General features: G+C 35.4%; 1 protein-coding gene across 1 annotated transcript in view; it reads left to right on the top strand.

The window, feature by feature from the left end:
- The window catches only part of LOC150081532 (midasin), a 1,449,634-nt gene that overhangs the window by 851,727 nt on the left and 578,885 nt on the right, over nt 1-19,022 (top strand). The window contains exon 46 of the mRNA XM_090380238.1: nt 8,460-8,583. Coding sequence (XP_090236364.1) covers nt 8,460-8,583 — 124 coding nt within the window. The remainder of the gene's footprint in view (nt 1-8,459; nt 8,584-19,022) is intronic.

Below are 19,022 nucleotides of genomic sequence, written 5' to 3'. Positions count from 1 at the left end.
AACAAATACAATATATTACTAGTGATATAATGCAGAAACTGCTTTGTAGAATCAATTGAAGTGACAGTGGAAGAAAATAAAAGCAACTAGGTGTAATGTATTAACCAAAAAAAAAAATATTTTCGCAGATATAAAAATATGTTAGTGAGACACTTGAGCCTGTTTTTGGTAATGTAAACATTTAATATATGGTTCTGTATTAAAGAGAGAGTCTTTGCTAGTCATTGTTTCCAAAAGCTCCTTGCAAAATAAATAATGCTATTTAATGGAGTCCTGGTCAACAAAATGCACAGTACATATCAACAGTGCATTGGTATACGTCAGCTGACTCATAAATTTAATGCCAAAAAACAATCAACCTCTTTTAATCTTGCAATGAGAGTTTCTTACACATCTCTTAATGTGTTATGATTATGTCTCTTTACAGTAACAGCTGAAAGAGATACATTGCTTACTTCTTTAACAGCTTCGAATCCAACCATCAGTGAAACAATTTCCATGCACACTGGTTTGATGAGGGTTTCACCAATTGCTTTGGGTTTTTTATTGCGAGCAATTAATCTTGCCATGTGATAACTAGCTTCTAATGCCCTGTCAGAAACTGTGAGAGTAGATGTGATATATTGGCTTTGTTTTGAGTTCTGCTTTTAAAGCCACTTAAAAAAATTATATCATTCCTCATATAGTATGGATGATTTGTTGATAGGTTTCACATCGATTTTCTTTCCACAATTTACCTCATTTGAAAGTGTTTATCTGGAGACTATGCTCTCTGGTTTTGGTGACAACACATCTCCACACCACGTATATCCGTATGCAATATATTCTTCCTTATATTGTGTTTTAACCACTCTTTTTAAGTTTTAGAAGCACTAGACTCTTTCTGTTCGTCATTTTTTGGTAAAACTGAATTGTCTTTCCACAAAAATTTAACCATTTTAAAGAGTCCTTAATGAAGTGAAATAAACTTTCCACAAGAACTCCACATGAACTTTTGTGAATGCAAGTTGACATAAAACTGACTGCAAAAGGCAAAAGATCATTAACCTCAGGGTTAATGAAAAGTCTGATGTGAGAGGGAGGGTAATGCCACATCCTGCATTTACACACAGGCACATAACATATGAGTGTACACGAGATTGCCAAGCTTATTGAAATAATTTACTATTTGTAATCATAGAATTCTGTTTTTAGAGATTCCATGTTATAATTTCAAAAATTAGTAATGATCTGGGAAAAATACCTGGCACACTAAGCTGTGGCTTCCAGCACACCATTTGTGGAGCACTACTTTAGAGGACACCTTGAAAGCATTACCATAATATCATCCATGGTAAGTCCCTCCAATGATGTTTTGTCTTAATGGAGTCAACATACCATTTCCCTCCTTCAACAGTTTTTCTACTGCACTAGACTCATTCCTAACTGATACTTCATCTAGCTTCCTAATTATAGATGACAAATATTGTAACTTCAGGCGACAAGTTTTCCTGTTAGTAGGTATCATCCATCTGATAGAAGAAATACCCCTCCCTCTAACACATCATTATAAATGTAGGCGATAACTACATCCTCCCATAACCTGAGCCATAAAGGTACACCTGACCAAATCTGGAGGTATAATTTTCTCAAGCATGTGGCTGTAGTCCTTCCATGTACTAGCTGATTGTTCAACCGAGAAAGTAGAAATGTCTTCAAAATGAAAAGACATTGCTGTGGTTTTAATGGTGCTCTTCGAAGCCTTTCTAGTTTGGCTTGCAAGTCAATGCCCACCTTGGCACGTCCTTCAGGAGAAAATTCAACTCGAAGATACCTCCATAAGAATTCAACTGGACATGAAGTCATCTCACTGAAATCCATGAAACCCAGGGTGTTAATCTTATATCCTTGCAGATCATAACCTATGCAACTTGGCAACCCTTGTAGGAGCATGTGTGTGTGTGTCATACTTATTAATTTCCCGCATGCAGTTCACAAAGACTGACGCTGTCCACTGACCTTCGGACAATTCCATTCAAAACATAAAAATCGCAACGCCTCAAGCAGCAGAGCACCGCAGCCTCACAGTCACGAGGACGCGAGTCCACTCGCTCTGAAGTTGTCGTCACTTCAATACCATGAAAAATGCCAAAAATAAACATCCACGACAAATCTCGATAAAACTCAACACAATTCCATTCATGAATAATGAATTCAGTTGGTGAGAAAGTTCGTTACCGCTGGTAATGGACTTAATTATTCTCAAGAGGCGCAGATCACAAAAAAAAGTAACTGTCAAACATCTTTAACAGAGGTCAAACAAATGGGAAGCTCCGCAGCCACTTTGCATGTCCAAAACATGAAAATTGGCTGCGGAAGTTTGAATCTTTCTCATCACCACAACCCACAACAAAACGATGTCTTGAGTCTTTTCTTTCGCCGCAAATGGGCGTCAACATTTATGCGCGTCTGAGACCAGAGGCATCATTTTGGACATCGTTTTGTTGTGGTGATGAGAAAGATTCAATAATGAATGTGAGACAAAATATTAATTACCACATTAAATTAAGGGAAAGAGAGGGTTTCTTTGTCTTCCTCTTCTCATGGAGTGGATACAATGTTCATTCCCAGCCACACGAAGTTTAGTAAAATTGTTGTGCAATGAAATAATATAAATAACAAAGGTTTGAGGAAAACCTTTCCACACAAGTGCCTCTGAGGCGCCTCCGTAGCCAGGTGGGAAGGAGCAGCAGTGCATAGCACACGCTTCTTGATTAGACCGGGGTTCGAGCCCGTCGCCACCAAATATGGAGGATGCGGAAAGGTCAGGGAATGACCACCGCATATCCCGGAGCAATATGGCCTTAGTTGCTAATGCTCCTAAAAACCAAAACAACAAACAACAAACAAGTGCCTCTGTGACTGGTTGAAAAGTCACCTGGCCAAAGGCTTTTTGAAAGTCAATAATGGTCAAATATAATGGCCTTAACTGTCTTCTAAATTCAGAAATTAAAGCTGAGAGAAGGAAGACATTCTTGGTACAATAAAGAGATGCTGTCAATGATCAAACTTAATGATGTCCATTATTTTCTTTCTGAGGATCTTATGGTATAAATGTAACAACACAGAAGCAACTGTAGGGATGAAACTCTCCAGGTGATGATGGATTATACTTCTTTGGGATGAGGATAGTTTGGTCACCAAAAAGAGAGTCAGGCAGTTTATAATCCCACAGGAAAACATGGAGGAGGTCAATCAACACCCTGATCGGGATATTGCATAGTTGCTGACAGATAATCCCATCAGGATTACACTGCTGGTATAGATGGGAGGATAGGACACCTTTAGCTCAATGGGTGTAATTAGTTGGTAAATGACCCAGAGTGACTCAAATCTTCAGTGTACATAGAGATTGGATTATAAGATGGTATTAAATTCTCCCCAGTAAAAAGATAGTATACCTGTATTTAACAGTCGCTGAAGATAATTAAAGATGACATCTCCTTATCCTCATCCAGGATCACTTGGAAACATCTCTTCCAACTTTTATAGTAGAGGGATTGAATTTTAGCATATTCCATCTTCCTCTTGCATTCTCTGATTTTTTCCCCTAGACATGGATTCCATTGTAAGAGGACCTTTGCACAAATCATGGGGTCACCTGACTGTGATGTCTGACCCCATGAGCACTGTTCTCATATAACTATCGAACTTTTCATAGTCAAGCCAGTTATCCAAAAGCTTCAGCTAAATATCCTTTTACACCCTGTAGTTATAAGCCACTTGCAGGAGATCAGCCAGTGAGCTAACATTGGCTGATATATTAAACGTTTCTGAAGAAGAAATAGTCCAAGAACTAAAAGATCAAAATGTAACTCAGGCAAAAAGAATCCTGATGCAAAAATATGGCACCTTAGTGTAGCAAAATTAGTAATCAGCATGTAGCAAAATTTTAACCTTCAGTACACCAAATCTACCAACTTCAGTCAAAACAGGTTATTTAAACTGCCACGTTCGGTGCTTTATCCTGAACCCCTAAGATGATACCAATGCCAGAAATTTGGTCACTCCCAGACAGCATGCTATTGAGAGGCAACACTCATAACAATCACAATGCAAAGCACCAACTCACAGTTCCTAATTGTAGAGACCATCTAGCATACTCTAAAGATTGCTATCTCTGGAAGTTATGGGAAAAAATACAAGACTGAAAATAGTTTCTTATCAGGAAGTAAGAAAACAGATTAAATTAAGCATGCCAAAAAGCACTTGTTCTTCACTTACCCACAGTCACCAGTCAGTAGAATATCAGACAGAAGTGTTGATTCTCCAGACACATTGATCACAGACTGGACTCGATCAGTACTATCAACTCAGCATCCATCTAAACTGCATGCAGTAGACTAAAGCAATAATATACCACTCATAGTTCCATCCCAAAGCCTAGAACATCATAAAATAGCAGAAAAATTGCAAAAATCAGATCCTGTTGAGGTCAAGCAACTATACCCAACAAGCATAGATACAGATAATATGACCAGTCAAGAACTCCTTGAATTATATGCAGATGATGATATGGAGATAGCAATGATTCAGGATGCTCTACTTTTCCCATAAAATCAAAACTAGACTGTCATAAACAAGCCACTCATAAAAAGCTAACAGATTCATCTTCCTCTTATAAAACCAAATAATGGAACACATTATACAATGGAATTACAGAAGTTTTTTCAGTAACATCGATGATATCCATGAACTAATTCATTGCTACAAATCTGATGCTATGTGCTTATAAGAAACAAATTTGGCACCTCAAGTCTCCCTTTCAATCAAAAATTATACTGTCCTCAGGCAAGATAGCACTGGCACCGATAGTGCCAGTGCTATCTTGTTAAATATAGCACTGGCACTATCTGGCACCGATAGTGCCAGTGCTATATTTAATTCCACTCTTGGTGGAATTAAAGGCACCAACTCCACAGTTCCTAGCCATACTTATGGATTGAAGAGTCCCCTCCAGACACATTCCTTTGCAAACCTCCTTACAAGCTATTGCTACATGTATTGTAATTGGTACCACTCTGACATCTATTTGAATCTACTAGGATTTTCACTGTCTGGAAATCCTAGTTGACTCAAAGATACTCTGGATTTGACAACAAACCACCCCGGAAACAGTTTCTCTAAAAGAATAGAATATCATTCTGTTCATTTATTGTTTTAAAATATTTGAAAACAGCAAGAAATTGTAATGAATGACAATATAAAGGTTCAAGTAGCCTCATGGAAACCTTTTGGAAATGCATATACATCCACTGGCAATGGTTTTACTTAACTACTTCCATAAAAGCTTTCCTCCCTCTCCTCTTGAAAAGTCTTGCACTCCTTATATCCTTGCTGAACATAGGAGAGGTGTACTATTTTGATAAGTGCCTAGTCATCAGAATTCTAGCCAGTGAATTAGAAATATTAGACTGTACAGAAGTTCATAAAGACTACAAACAGATAAATTGGGATTTTTTTGGCTGATGCGGTATAAGCTTGCTTTCTTGCATGATATGCATCTACTAATGCTAACTGGAAATAACATTAATCACTGCAAACACCATTAACCACTAAGCTAGCAAGACTAAACAAACAATAAGCTAGAGCACAATTAAGTGGTGTGCTTCAACTGCAGGGATTCATTATTAACTACAGCTTTTCTAACTGTGGATTTGAAATAATGCAATTTTATATTTGTATACTAAAATTTTAGAATTTGTGCATTTTTTTTTTTTTTTTTTTTTTTTTTGCCTACATGTCTAATCTCCTTAAGCAAGATAACACAATCATTGCTTCACTTCTCATAGATCACATGGCTGATCTAGTAAGGTAGGCTGAGACTTAGTACGCTGATTTTTAGAGGCTCTAAAAATAAGGTTGTTGTGGGGACCCTTTACCAATAGTAATTGCACCGTTACTCAGGATCCCCAATGACCTAGGGACACCAGAACAACCTTGCCACTGCATGTGCACCTTAGTAAATCCACCCTACTAATGCTTAGTGCAGAGGGAAGGGATTTGGTTATATTCCACTCTTTCAGTGACACACTCCTCAGTATCATATATACCAAGTGTCACCACAGTTTTCTTCGTGGTCCATATTAAAAAGTACGTAACTCATCACTGGCATATTAGTAAAATGTTAGTTATTGCGGTCTGGATCCATTTTTGGCATAAATTTAATAAAATATCAAGTAAAGATTATGATAACATATTTTTATTTCCTTCTATTACTGAAGATTTTATTTATTTATTTTTTTTATGTCACTTGTCAAATTAAGGAAACTTACAAAAACTCGAAACTGAAATAATTACTTTTTTGCACAAATTATTTGGCACCTCTGTAGCCAGGTGGTCAGGAGCAGCAGTGCATAGTACACGCTTCTTGATTAGACTGGGGTTCGAGCCCATGACCACCAAATACAGAGGATGCAGAAAGGTCAGGGAATGACCACTGCATATCCCCGGAGCAATGTGGCCTTAGTTGCTAATGCTCCTAAAAACCAAACAACAACAACAACAGCACAAATTATTCATTTAAATTCATATTAGTCACAGTCCATGAAAAATAGTTTGCTGTCCAGATATGGACTGTGGCCTACCACTTGGTATATATGTATTTTGGACTTGTTTGTTCACATAGTGTTTTGAAGATTATTCTTTATTTGTTATATATAGTAATATAAATTGACATTTATTTTACCCATTTTAATAAACATTTTTATTTTGCATAAATGGGAAATGAAATTTACTGTTTATTTTTTTATTATTAATTATAATTAATAATTATTATTGTTTTTTCCTTAACCTCCCAATTTTCTCTGGGACCTTAGTGTTGCCACCTGCGGTTTTGCTAAATGTGGTGTTTTCAGAATAGTATCCCCTGCAAATGTCAAGTGATTCCTGTATTGATCCTGAGCCTTAGATTAAAATTACAGAAGATATTCATTGTTAGAAGTGTAGCCCTTGTATACACATCAACCACAGTTTTGTGGACCATCTGGCCTCTGCCAAGAATGCCAGGCAACCTTTCCCTCATGTTAATCTAACCAGTAAATTATCCTTTTCACCCTCACTCTTTCATGACTCCTGACAGCCAAACCAATGTTAGGAAAGTTTTCATCCTTTTTTGAAAAGAATGAATATGTGTAACATTAATCTGTATTCAACAACAACAATAGGATGCTTGTATTTACCACAAATGTCCTACCTTTATCTGAAATATTTTGGTTATCTTATACTTATATTACACACTGCCTGTCCTCATAAGCATGGAACACTAGAGCCATAGTTGCTGATCTTCTGGTAAATTTAGAAACAGATAAGATGCCATGTAGATTTGTAAAGTTGGAAAGCTGCATAGATTGAAAGGGAGATTAGATAAATATTTAGAAGAAGGATAAAATAGGAAACTAGACTATGTATATTTTTATTTGTTAGTATTATTATTATTTTGTTATTTTATTTTATTTTATTTTATTTATTTATTTTTTTATGACAGATCCTATATAAGCTTTGCTTCCTTTTGTTGTTCTGTCATTGTTGTTCTGTTAAATCTAGTATTAATAAGATTTTCGTATTAATTTATAGAAATAGTGTGAACCAAAGTTCTGTGTAGTCTCTTTACGTATAAAAATACAAGTTGTGAAGGTAATTCCACCAGATTTTTATGTTCAGCTTTCCAGTGTTTTTGGCACAGCAATTGCATTCTGATATCAATTTTCCACAAGTTCTGATTATTGATTGGGTAGTTAACCCACATATTACAGAGAATTTCCTGTCAGATGATTTCTTCAATCAAAATTATTTGTAAACCATATCAAAAAATTTTATTTCTATCAAATTTACCAAAGTGACAGTGCCTTTTTTGAAGTACATAACTTTTGTTTGAGTATAACATTTAAGTCTTCTTTGCTTTAGTAAAGCATGATGCATTAAGTGTTGAGCATGCTTCGCTGAAGGTTGTATATTGCTATTTAGAATATCTTAGTGTAGTTCGTGTTATATAACCTTACATTAATAATTTTCCCGAAATTGCCAACAACTTGCGAATAAACCAGCATGTCTCTGGAAAATTAGTAGTAATGCTCTCACATTGAATTTTCTGTATTAAGAACATTAAGTAGCAGTAATGAAGCTTCCATTTTTATTAAAAATGGAATTCTTTATGATTCACACTTAGAATTTTCAATGCAGAGAAAGAAATATTTATCATTTCTTATGCCAATTATCTCACCCTTTCTACGTGATGGAAGATCTAAATAGTCATCGTCCAAGTACAGAAAAAAAAATAAATCAATAAAATAAATAAATAAATAAAAATTATTCAACTATTATTTTCAGTTTTAAATTCATGTGAAATCCCTCCATTTGTTTTGAATCAACTTGTGTAAATTAAATTAATACATTTACCATTATATAAATATTCTCTATAGGAGGAAGGAGGAGGACCAAATAAATGGGATGTAACTGCACTTTTACATAATGCTGGTTTGACTAATACTTGGATGGGGAATTGCCTTTTTACAATTCACAAGAATCTTTGTGAAGATTATTTAGGTAAGTTGGTTTATGCCCGTGTAGTATTGCTTTATAACATGCTATATTCCCAAATAAAATGCACAGCAAATTTTAGATTGATTGTACAATTTATAAGGATTCAGGAATCAGATATACGTTTCATGTGCGCTTACTGCTGTGCATGCTTTTACTTGTAATTTTCCATTTGTTTTTGCTAGTGTATTTCTGAGAACTGCATTTAACCCTTTGTTGTGCTTGTTAAATTCCACAAGGTATATCATTAAGTATGACATGGTCATGCCATAGCATGGCCACATCAGTTTATATATTGTCCTTTGTATGTAGAATATCACAAGGGTTATTTCTGAATAATTTGAACTCTACTTTCTCCTTCAGTAACAATGCTCAACTGAGATCACTAAGAAAAAGTCTAGAACTACAGTAGACTCCCAATTAACTGGCCCCTATGGGACAGGACCTCAGGCCGAATAAACAAATGGTCAGTTAATCCGAAAACACATGCAAAATACCATTTATAGGTTGCAAATTAAATAAAAAAAAACTATACTGTATATTTTATCTCTGTTCATAGCTTTTCAGTTCTCTGTTTCTTCACCTTCTGCCATTTCTCCTTGACTAACTGCTTCGATAATTTCATCCTCTGTTAACATTTCATTCTCTAGAATGTTATCGCCCAAAAGCCTCTTTGTCTCTTTCTTCCAAGTCGTTGAACTCTGATAATTGTTTCAAATCATTAAGCAGAGCAATGTTGTCATGGTCTGTCAGATCCTCAGCGCACAGCTCTTTGTCCAGATCACAGTTTGCCGTTAATTTTTTGACATCAGGTCGTGATTTTCTCCATGACCTCATAAACGTTGATGACGGCATTTCCTCAAAAGCAGATGCCAACATGTAAATCTTATCCTTGATGTTAATTTTCTTAAGGGCCTCTGTGAGTTCCATTTCTTCATTAGCAGAAGAATTTCTGAAAGAAGTTTTCTTCTGTAATGTCTTTTCGGACTAACTATCACATCTTAATCCATAGGTTGCACCAAAGATGTAACGCCAGGTGGTAAAAACACCACCTTGCTGTTATTAGAAGATAGGTCGATGGGGTGCATTGGAGTGTTGTCGAGGACAAGAACAGCCTTGAGCGGTGATTTCAAATGTGTTAACTTTTGGAACAAATTCAGTTGAAAACCATTCTTCAAATAGAAAAGAATCCATCAAACTAACCTATAGGCTTTGTAGTAAACTGGTAGAGCGTTGAAATTTTTCATTATTAAATGCTCTTGGTTTGGCTGAATTTCCTACAATGAAAAGGGGCAGTTTGTGACTCCAAGCAGCATTTGTACAAAGGGCCACAGTGATTCTCTGTTTATTCATTTTGAAACCAGCAGCAAATGTTTCTTGTTGTGCTGCTAGCATTTTCGTCAGAAGAAGCTTAAAATTTATGCCTGTTTCATCCAAATTGTAGACTTGCTTAGGAGTAAGATTTTACTTCTGTATAACGTCTAAAAAATTTTGGGAAAATTCACTTGCAGCATTTTGATCTGCTAACAATTTCTCGCTGCAAACACCTAAATAATGAATTCCATGGCACTTTTTCCATCATGAAAGCCATCTCTCTCTCTCTCTCTCTCTCTCTCTCTCTCTCTCTCTCTCTCTCTCTCTCTCTCTCTCTCTCTGGCTAAGAATTCTTCTCCACTGTTGACTTTCTTGTGCAAGTGTACTGCCTTTTCCTTCCAAACTGGCCCTCTAAGAGCTGTTCCTCTTTGTCTTTCTTGCATGAACCATATCCATAGTGCATTATCAACGACTTCGTTTTTTGGCTTCTTCATAGTGCACCTGTCTGAGAGCACTTTTTCCTGATTCTATTTGCATACTGACATCTTGAAGGGATTTCTGGTTTCTCCGCGAATCATTCTCCATACTTTTTCTGACAGCCAGTTCATTACATATCCGTTTTACACTTGTTCAAGCCTATCATTTCAAGTTAACATAATTTAAAAAAACAAAAATTAATGATGAAAATATGTACACATGGAGTGCTGCAATCCAAACGGCATAGATAGCAAAGACTAACTGAAGTGAAAAAAGTTATAGGATCATTACAGTGCAGTGTACTCCTTCCCAGAATCTTTTAATTTTTTTTTTTTCCTGCTCGGTCCATGACATTGGAAATCTGATTCGCAGAAAAATCTTGACGAAAATATGGCCTGTTAAAACGGAGGCCAGTTAAAGTGAGACTGGATAAGAGGGAGTCTACTGTATTTGCTTTCTATATTGTTTCAATAAAATTATTGAAAATCTTGTCAGGTTTCAACAGGAAACAAAAAAATTGCCTTTTATGCAATAAATATCTTCCCAGTCCATAATTATATAGAACATGCAGTAACTGAAGTAACACGAAATGACTCTCTGAAAGTTGTGGAAAGCATTGTTAAAAAGTGTTTTTTCCTCATATTAGTGATAGATGTTTCCCGTGTGTTTTTTAGTAATAGTTATGAAAATGATTTTAATGTTTCTATTCCATCAGAATTTTAGGAAGCTTTTGATTGATTGTATTGTTGCTGTTAGACTGTAAATATCATTCACTGTTCAAAAAGGGTAATAGCACACATTTGCTATACACATAATTCTTGCTCAATGACACAATGGTAACTATGCAGGATAATTGTTGCATTATCCTGCATAGTTACTTTAATTTTATTATCCCTCAGAAATAGGGATAATTTTATTATCAGCTTTTGTGCCCCAAGTGCCAAGCAATCTTTATAGTGTGATTTTCTAGTGCAGTGCTTCTGAAAGTGGGCGATATCGCCCCCCGGGGGCGTTTGAATTATCCTTGGGGGCGTTAGGCATGAAAGGGGGCGGATGGAGCACCATCAGTGATTGGCCATTACAAGGGTTTTATGGCTTATTTAAAAAATGCTGTGCCAAATATTACTGTTCATTGTGTCATTCACCGTCAGCATTTAGTTGCGAAAAAACTTGATCAACTGCACAATTCTCTACAAACTGTTATTACTGCTATAAACAAAATTAAAGCACATTCTTTGAATGATCGTATATTTCGAAAGCTTTGTGATCAAAACAGTGAAGATTTTGAACGATTGCTACTTCGCTCTGAGGTTCGGTGGCTGTCAAAAGGCAACTGTCTCAACAGATTTTATACTGCTTTGGAAGAGAGAGAGAGAGAATTATAGAAGCCAATTCAGAAGGACAGTACTCATGGAAGTATCTATAGAAAAGACATGCAGCAAACACAGAATAAAAACACACATAAAAACCAGAGGGGAGAGACTCTGTTAAAGATGAGTCAATAATTAACCTAACTGCCCTCTTTTGAATGGAATATAGAAGCCTGAGAGAGGTTTTGGGGCGTCGCCCCAGATGTGGGAACAATATATTCTATTGTGGGTTAATTTGTGATTTGTATAGAATGAACAGCTGTTTGGAAGAAAAGTAATGCTGAGAGCAAAAGAGAAAACCCAGTTTTTTGGATGCAGAGGAAGCAATATTTGTAATGTGTTTATGCCAACAGAGATTGGAAGTCTGGGTAATCTGCAGTAGAAATATATGATCTTGTCTAGAAATCAGTGTGTCATCAAAGCATAGGAGCAGAAGAATCCTTTTTGCACAATATAAGACAGAACAGAATTTCAGAAAGATTTAAATTAACTAAGTTATGTTTGCCACACTGGATATTACCTGAAGATTAGCCTTTAAGGAATTGATAGTGGATATTTAAGAAGCTGTTTATGGAGGCAAGGTTTCTCAAACTGGAAGTGTGGAAAGCAGTGTGCCATCATCAGCAAAACTATGGATAGAATTATCAGTGAATGGAATAAGGTCATTAATATACATGAGGAAAAGAGTGGGAAAAAGAACTGAACCTTGGGGAACACCTGCATTAGTGAAATTAGAAGACAAAATGCTGTCTACCATCACCGCAATGAGTAATGGTAGGCTCTTTCTCGAAATTGAATGGCTCAAAGTTGAAAGGCCCTTGCCTTTACTTTTGACTACAGGTTTCTTTAGATCTACCTGTTTTGTGATATTGTAGTCATGTCTACTATTGGTTTCCTCGTTGTCAATTTTTTTATATAGTTAGGCTTCTTTGTAAGAACCAAATGTAGGATATTAGATCTCCTTGTACTCTGCCAGATATGCTGGGATAAGTAGAAATCAAAAAACTGTTACCATATAGGAATTTCCAGTCTGTAAGAGTTAAGTTGGTAGTCATCCAAAATAAGACATTATACTTACTAGCCCATTCAGTCTGCCCAAAGAGATTTTTGTCGTACTCAGAGTTATCTGGCTTGTAACACATCCCAGTTGCCATCTTTCCTCTGTGGTGAGTCATTTCACATCACACTATCTCAGCATACACATTACTTTAATCTGACTCAAGGATTATACTTATTCCGTGCTGACTTCCGTGATCCTTCCCGAACTAGCAGTTCCTTTGAACCCTTAATGCCTTCTCAATGACATAAGTGAAAATTTTTGTTCCTCCTCTGTTTAAGTGAATACTATCTTTATAGAATAAATTCTATCAATTAAGCCAGCCATACTGTGAAAAATTTACCCCATATGCTTTGCAATGTTCTTCAAGAAAAAAAGAAGGCTAATCCAGAACAAGGTTAATCTAGATGGTTTCATCATGAAACCCCTCCTGTCATTGTCTGGACAGAATTGCAAACACAATGTTTTTACTTTGCATTGTTTTAACCTTGCAACATTTTCAACATGAGATCATATTTCATAACCAATTCATTGATTCATTTGAGTTTAAATCATTGGTCTTCACATCTGTCACTATGCTCCAACCAGATCCATTACAAGCTGATAAATTGTTTTTAAAAGCATGCTCTGACTGCATGCCACAGCATGCTACATTCTCTCTTTTCCTTACAATCAATTTGTGCGTTAAAAAGCTAAAATTGAATAAATTGATGGGAATTCTGATATATAAATTTATGAAACTGAATCATGGAATAAATAAATAGCCATAAAGGATAATTAGTGCATCAAAAAGAAGAAGAAAAAAAAGTAAAATGAGCTTTATTTTTTAACAATTTTTTCTTGGTATTTTTAACTTTTTTTTTTTTTTATTTTATTTATACCATAATTTCATTCCAGTGTTAGAAAAGCAAGTCAAAATATGGACAAATTAATATTTTAAAAAATTTATACAGTAAACTTTTTAAAATCCAACACTTTTGGGATAGAGAGGTGCTGGATTTTAAAATTTTCCAGCTTTTTGAGAGAAAAACTGCTCAGCCCAGGGATCAACCATTGTGGAGAATCACATTCCAGTGATTCTCCAAAATGATTAGCTAATGTTTTGCAAGTCATGTGTTTCAAAGTAGTGAAATACCAGAGCAACTTGTTGCAAAGTAAAGTTTGTTCTGCTGTAAGAATTAAGACCTTTTTATTATCTGTGCAGTTTAAATTCCACAAGCATCTTGTAAAGAAATGTGTCAGATTTTATAGAGTTTACTATATATGAATAGTTCATTTTTGCAAAACTTAAATTCTACAAATAAGCTCACTCCATAGAGTACACCATTATAGAAAGTCATTACCTGTTGCCCACTTATTTCTGGAAATTTTGAAACTTTGGGCCTGTGCACATTCCAAGAACATGCCAGACGAGCCTTCATGCATTCAGGAACCTTCATGAAAATGTAAAAAAACTAATAAAATAACTGCATTTGAATAATCACATTTTCCTGATCAGTAATACCAGAAAATAAAATGTTCAGTGGAAGTTTAAAAAAAAAAAAAAAAAAAACACGTACACCTTACAAAATCGAGTTACAAATTAAAAAGTATAAAGTATAATGCAATTACAGATAGATATATCCCATGTAATTTTCTTTTCTGTTCAAATACAGCTTAATTAAAGATTTTTTTTAATTAACACTTTTTTAAAAAATTCTATTTGTCTTTGTAAACAATGGTCTATACTATTTATTAGGGAAATAAAATGTATTATTAAATCCTGGAGACATGGCTGAACTATCTGAAACGGTGGTTGGTCTCTAATTTTACTGCTGTAACACCAGTTGTCATTATTATGAGGGAACCTTTGTTAACACTTTCTCTCAGGGGCAGATTTAGGCATGGTCTTTATGGGCTGCAGCCCAGGGCCCCGTTCAATCAAAGGGCCCCCTTCGCGGTAAAAAAAATAAAACAATTTAAATTAAAAATTTAAGAAAAAATAAATTATACAAAATTTTTTTGTACCTAATAAAGTTTAAATCGTTGGTTTGCAACACTATTGGATTTGAATAAAATATCAAATATCAATGTTTTAAATGAGAGTAAATACGACTCTGTCTTCTATTGCCTCTGTCGGTAGTTGGTGAAATCAAAATATACTTTGTCATTTGTCAAATATGCAAATAATGTGGCAACGTCAGAATGGGAGTGTAAGTGTAGGTCCTCTAAAGCGTGCTAAGCTAGCTTAGCGTTACTCTTACTGTTTGACATTTGAGGTTATGTATAGTACAGTATAGTTGAATATTAAATAGTCATTCGTTCGGTCAAGTGTACTGTTCACGTGCTTGGTTTCTTCACTGGTAAGTATTGGCAAAGTTTGCTAAATACTAAATAAATATAAGTTAAATCACTCTCCGGAAATCTTTTGTCGGATGTAAATTCAATCGTTTTTTGCATTTCCTCAAAATAAGCCATAATAAAAATAAAAATAACTGGACACCGTTTATTTGAAGTAAACGGTAGGCACTAGTAAGCGCCGTAAGCTATAAGTTTGCCTACTTGACAATGAAAATGACAATGTAAGATGTAAAATCTTACAAATTTAAAATAAAAATAATTGTTTTGCTAGAAGTAAAAGTTTGGAGAACGCTAGATTTAGTGATGGGATAGTTTAAGCGTGAGAATTGAGAATAGTAGGAAAGGGGTAAACAAGTAATTCAAATAATAGGCGAGAGCAAACAGGGACTGCAGGACTTAGTAAAAGGGTGCCATTTGAGAATGGGCGTGAAGGGAGAACAATAAGACGTGAAGCGGGATTATGCGAGGCGCCTCCTTTGATCCCGTTCGAGCCAAAACAGGAAATGAGTGGATGTCCAGTGTTCGCATCAAATTAAAAGCGGCGTCAGGCTGACTGATTTTTGATACTTTTATAGAGAATGGCATGAAATGAAAATGAGTGTTTTTGGAGGTTGCCGGTGGACATGAAAGGGTCATACTGCCTGTGAGAAAAAAAATAAGAAAGTTCGAGAAAAGGGTTGGTTTGTGCGCTAGGGAAATGGCTTGGGAGAATTGTGTTGGCAAATGGAAAGGAACATAAATTTAAACAGAGGGGAAGGATTAGTTGATATGAGGCGTGCCAAACTTGAGGGGAAGAGTGAAGTTCAGGGAAAGAAAAATTGAGAGAAAAGAGCATTCTGTGTCTAACTACTGTGTAGTGTTGTGTGGTCAAAGGGGAGAAAGAAGGTCATGAGTGTGGGTTGAAGTGGAGGTAGGCGAGTTCGGTAATGTAGGCTGTTGTAAAGAGAATGAGCCAGGTATGTACACCTGTGAATATATTGTCTACACAAGAAGGTGCGTCATGTCAAGAGTGCCCCAGAAGTGAAAGTAAGCCTGTCAGCCTCAAAAGAAAACCGGAGTGTCCCCAGCAGTCTCGAAGGAAAACCGGAGAGCCCAAGAAACTGAAGTAAGCCTGTCAGCCGCGTGGGAAACTGAACGCGAGGACATTGGAAGTAGCGGTGATGTCGGAAAGTAAGTCTGTTCCTTGTTGTTTATTGAATCCTGAACCCAAGGACTCATAACCTAGCTCTGTAAGCCATTGAGTGATAGTCCTTGTAAAAGAAAGGAACATTCCTGTTGTTAATGATTACGAATAAATGTAAGGGTGGTTCAGGTGTAGTAAAATCAAAGTAATAGTGTAAAGGAATTAGGAAAGAAATTTTATTTATAAGGGTAGTACTGTAAGGATAGGTTAACCTATGTCATTAAATTAGGCCAAGTGCCAAACAAGGTAACATATCAGATGAGGTGCAAAGAGAAATAAATTTTATTAATAGATAAACCTCATGAGTAAAGAGGGATGACTACGGTGATAACTAGGGTGGCTAGGATATTAATTAAGGCAGAATGGGTGACCTATAAGGAATGCTATTGAGAAAAGAGGGTACCAGACATAATGCTTTTTATGTGTGAGAGGCTAAAACAAAGATTCTGAAGGAATAATAAGAGCTGAAGTAAATATTATTGATGTAAGAGATGGACAGAAAAACAAATTGGTAAGGTAAGAGAATGATTGAGTAATCATTGTGGAGTCAATTTTATGTAAAATACAACTGATACAAACTGATGTTAATAATTCTCATTTTGAGAATAACTGAGGAGAGAGAGAGAGAGAGAGAGAGAGTGTAGTGTATTGTAGCATGGTTTACATATGAAATTAGGAAGCTTGTATGTAATTATTTGTTTCTTTTATGTAAATGTGGTATGCTCATTAACAGTTTGTTAAATTTTGTAAACAAAATGTGTGGCTTTAATATTCTGCTAACAACCGCTTTACACACCCTAGAAATTGGAATTTTCTGAAAATTGTAGTCAGATTTGTGTACGTGGGGGTGATAAAGAGGTCAATAGGGTGTTCAGCGAATTGCAAATTTTTAGATAGTTAATAAGAAAATTTTAAAGTAAATAATAAAAATAATATAATAAAAAATAACATAAAAAAATAACCCCCCCCCCCCACAACAACTAACCTAATATGGTGGTGGATTTTTTTTTTATAGGTTTTTTTTATTTCTTTTCAGATTAAAGAAATACCTAAAAAAATGTCTTGTAGAAAATATAAAAGCGGAGCTGAAAAATGAAAAATACAATTAAATAGAGAAAAAGAAAGAAGTAAATGTGTCAAAATTTAAAAATTTTTTGTATTGGAAAATAAAAATGAGAATCTAAACGATATAGGTGCAGTAATAAGCGAAAGAGAGAATAACTTAACCGAAGAGAAACAGAAAAAACAACAAAATGTATATAACAATAACGAAGAATTACTAGAACTAGAATCACAACCGAGAACCTCTAAAAACAATGTTGACATTGACGGACATTCAGTACCAGACAAAAATATACAAGACCTAGACGATGACCAGTTCTCTGAAGTCTCTGTTGCTGTTTTGCAAGAAGATAGTGATAAAGAGGCAGAAGAGGCTTTAGAAAATGCAGAGTTGCTTGCTAAATATGTTCACGTATGTTTGTGGCCTACACAGTTAAATGATCATTTTATTAATCACTGTGCCTCACGTGAAATGACTTATTTCCAAAATAAAGATGCAGAAAATATATATCTAGTTTCAATAAGGAATTACAAAGAACAAAACAGATCATAAGTACTTTACGAAAAAAAAAAAAATTTAAAATGGTCAATTACTGGAAAGATCTTGGTTGTGCTATTCTACCAATATGGGAAGTGTTTTTTGTCTAGTCTGCAAACTTTTCTCTAAAGTCCCTTCTCAATACACAACCGGATTCTCTGACTGGAAACTTAAAGGACCTTGTTTAGAAAGTCACGAAAATTCTAATGAACGTAAGAAATCATTGTTAGTATGGTTAACACATAAAGAAAATAAGTCTGTTATTGACAAGCAGTTGCAGGATATTACCACAATGTCCTAAAACATGTTATTGCAGTGGTGAAATATTTAAGTGTAAGGGGTTAGCATTCAGAGGTCACGAGGAAATATTTGGCTCTCCACACAATGGTAATTTTATGGGGGCTCTGGAATTACTAGCAGAGTTCGATCCATTCATGCGCGAACATATCCAATAACGAGAACTGCGACCAAAGCCTTTCACTTTGTACTTATCAAAAACAGTTTATGAACAAATAATAGAGATTATGGGAAAACAAGTAATAAAAAGAATTATAGCTGAAATAAATAGCGACGATGCAAAGTACTACTCAATTGTGATGGACTCGACACCAGATTTGTCCCACAATGACCAACTAGCTATTATAGTACGATATTGTTTTGAGGGAAAAGTGTATGAAAGATGTGTATCTTTCATCAAAATTAGTAGTCATAGTGGCGTATCTTTATTCAATTCCTTAGAAGAATTTCTAGAAAAAAATGGACTGCCACTGGATAATTGTAGAGGACAGTCTTTTGACAACGCTGCAAACATGTCTGGCCGATACATACAATGGGTTGCAAGCACATCTCAAACAAAAAAATTAATGTGCTGTGTGCTGCGCATTCCCTAAATCTAGTTAGTGGGGAAGCAGTTAATTGTTGTTGTTGTTGTTGTTGATATGGGTATTTGATGGCACATAAGCTACTTTGGCTATAATGCACCTATTCATTTATAATAAAAAGAAATGAAAAAGTTTCATAAATTCAGAATTGATTAAAAAGTCCAGTTTGCTTTAAGAAGTTGAAAAATTCGGAAATAGCTGCGTCATCTCCAATGAGATTCTC

Source organism: Mastigoproctus giganteus, chromosome 8 (genome assembly GCF_048544385.1).
Source record: "Mastigoproctus giganteus isolate SK-2022 chromosome 8, ASM4854438v1, whole genome shotgun sequence".
In the NCBI taxonomy this organism is placed as follows: Eukaryota; Metazoa; Arthropoda; class Arachnida; order Uropygi; family Thelyphonidae; genus Mastigoproctus; species Mastigoproctus giganteus.
The sequence above is the reverse complement of the archived record's forward strand: the minus strand, read 5'-3'. Positions and strand labels throughout refer to the sequence as shown.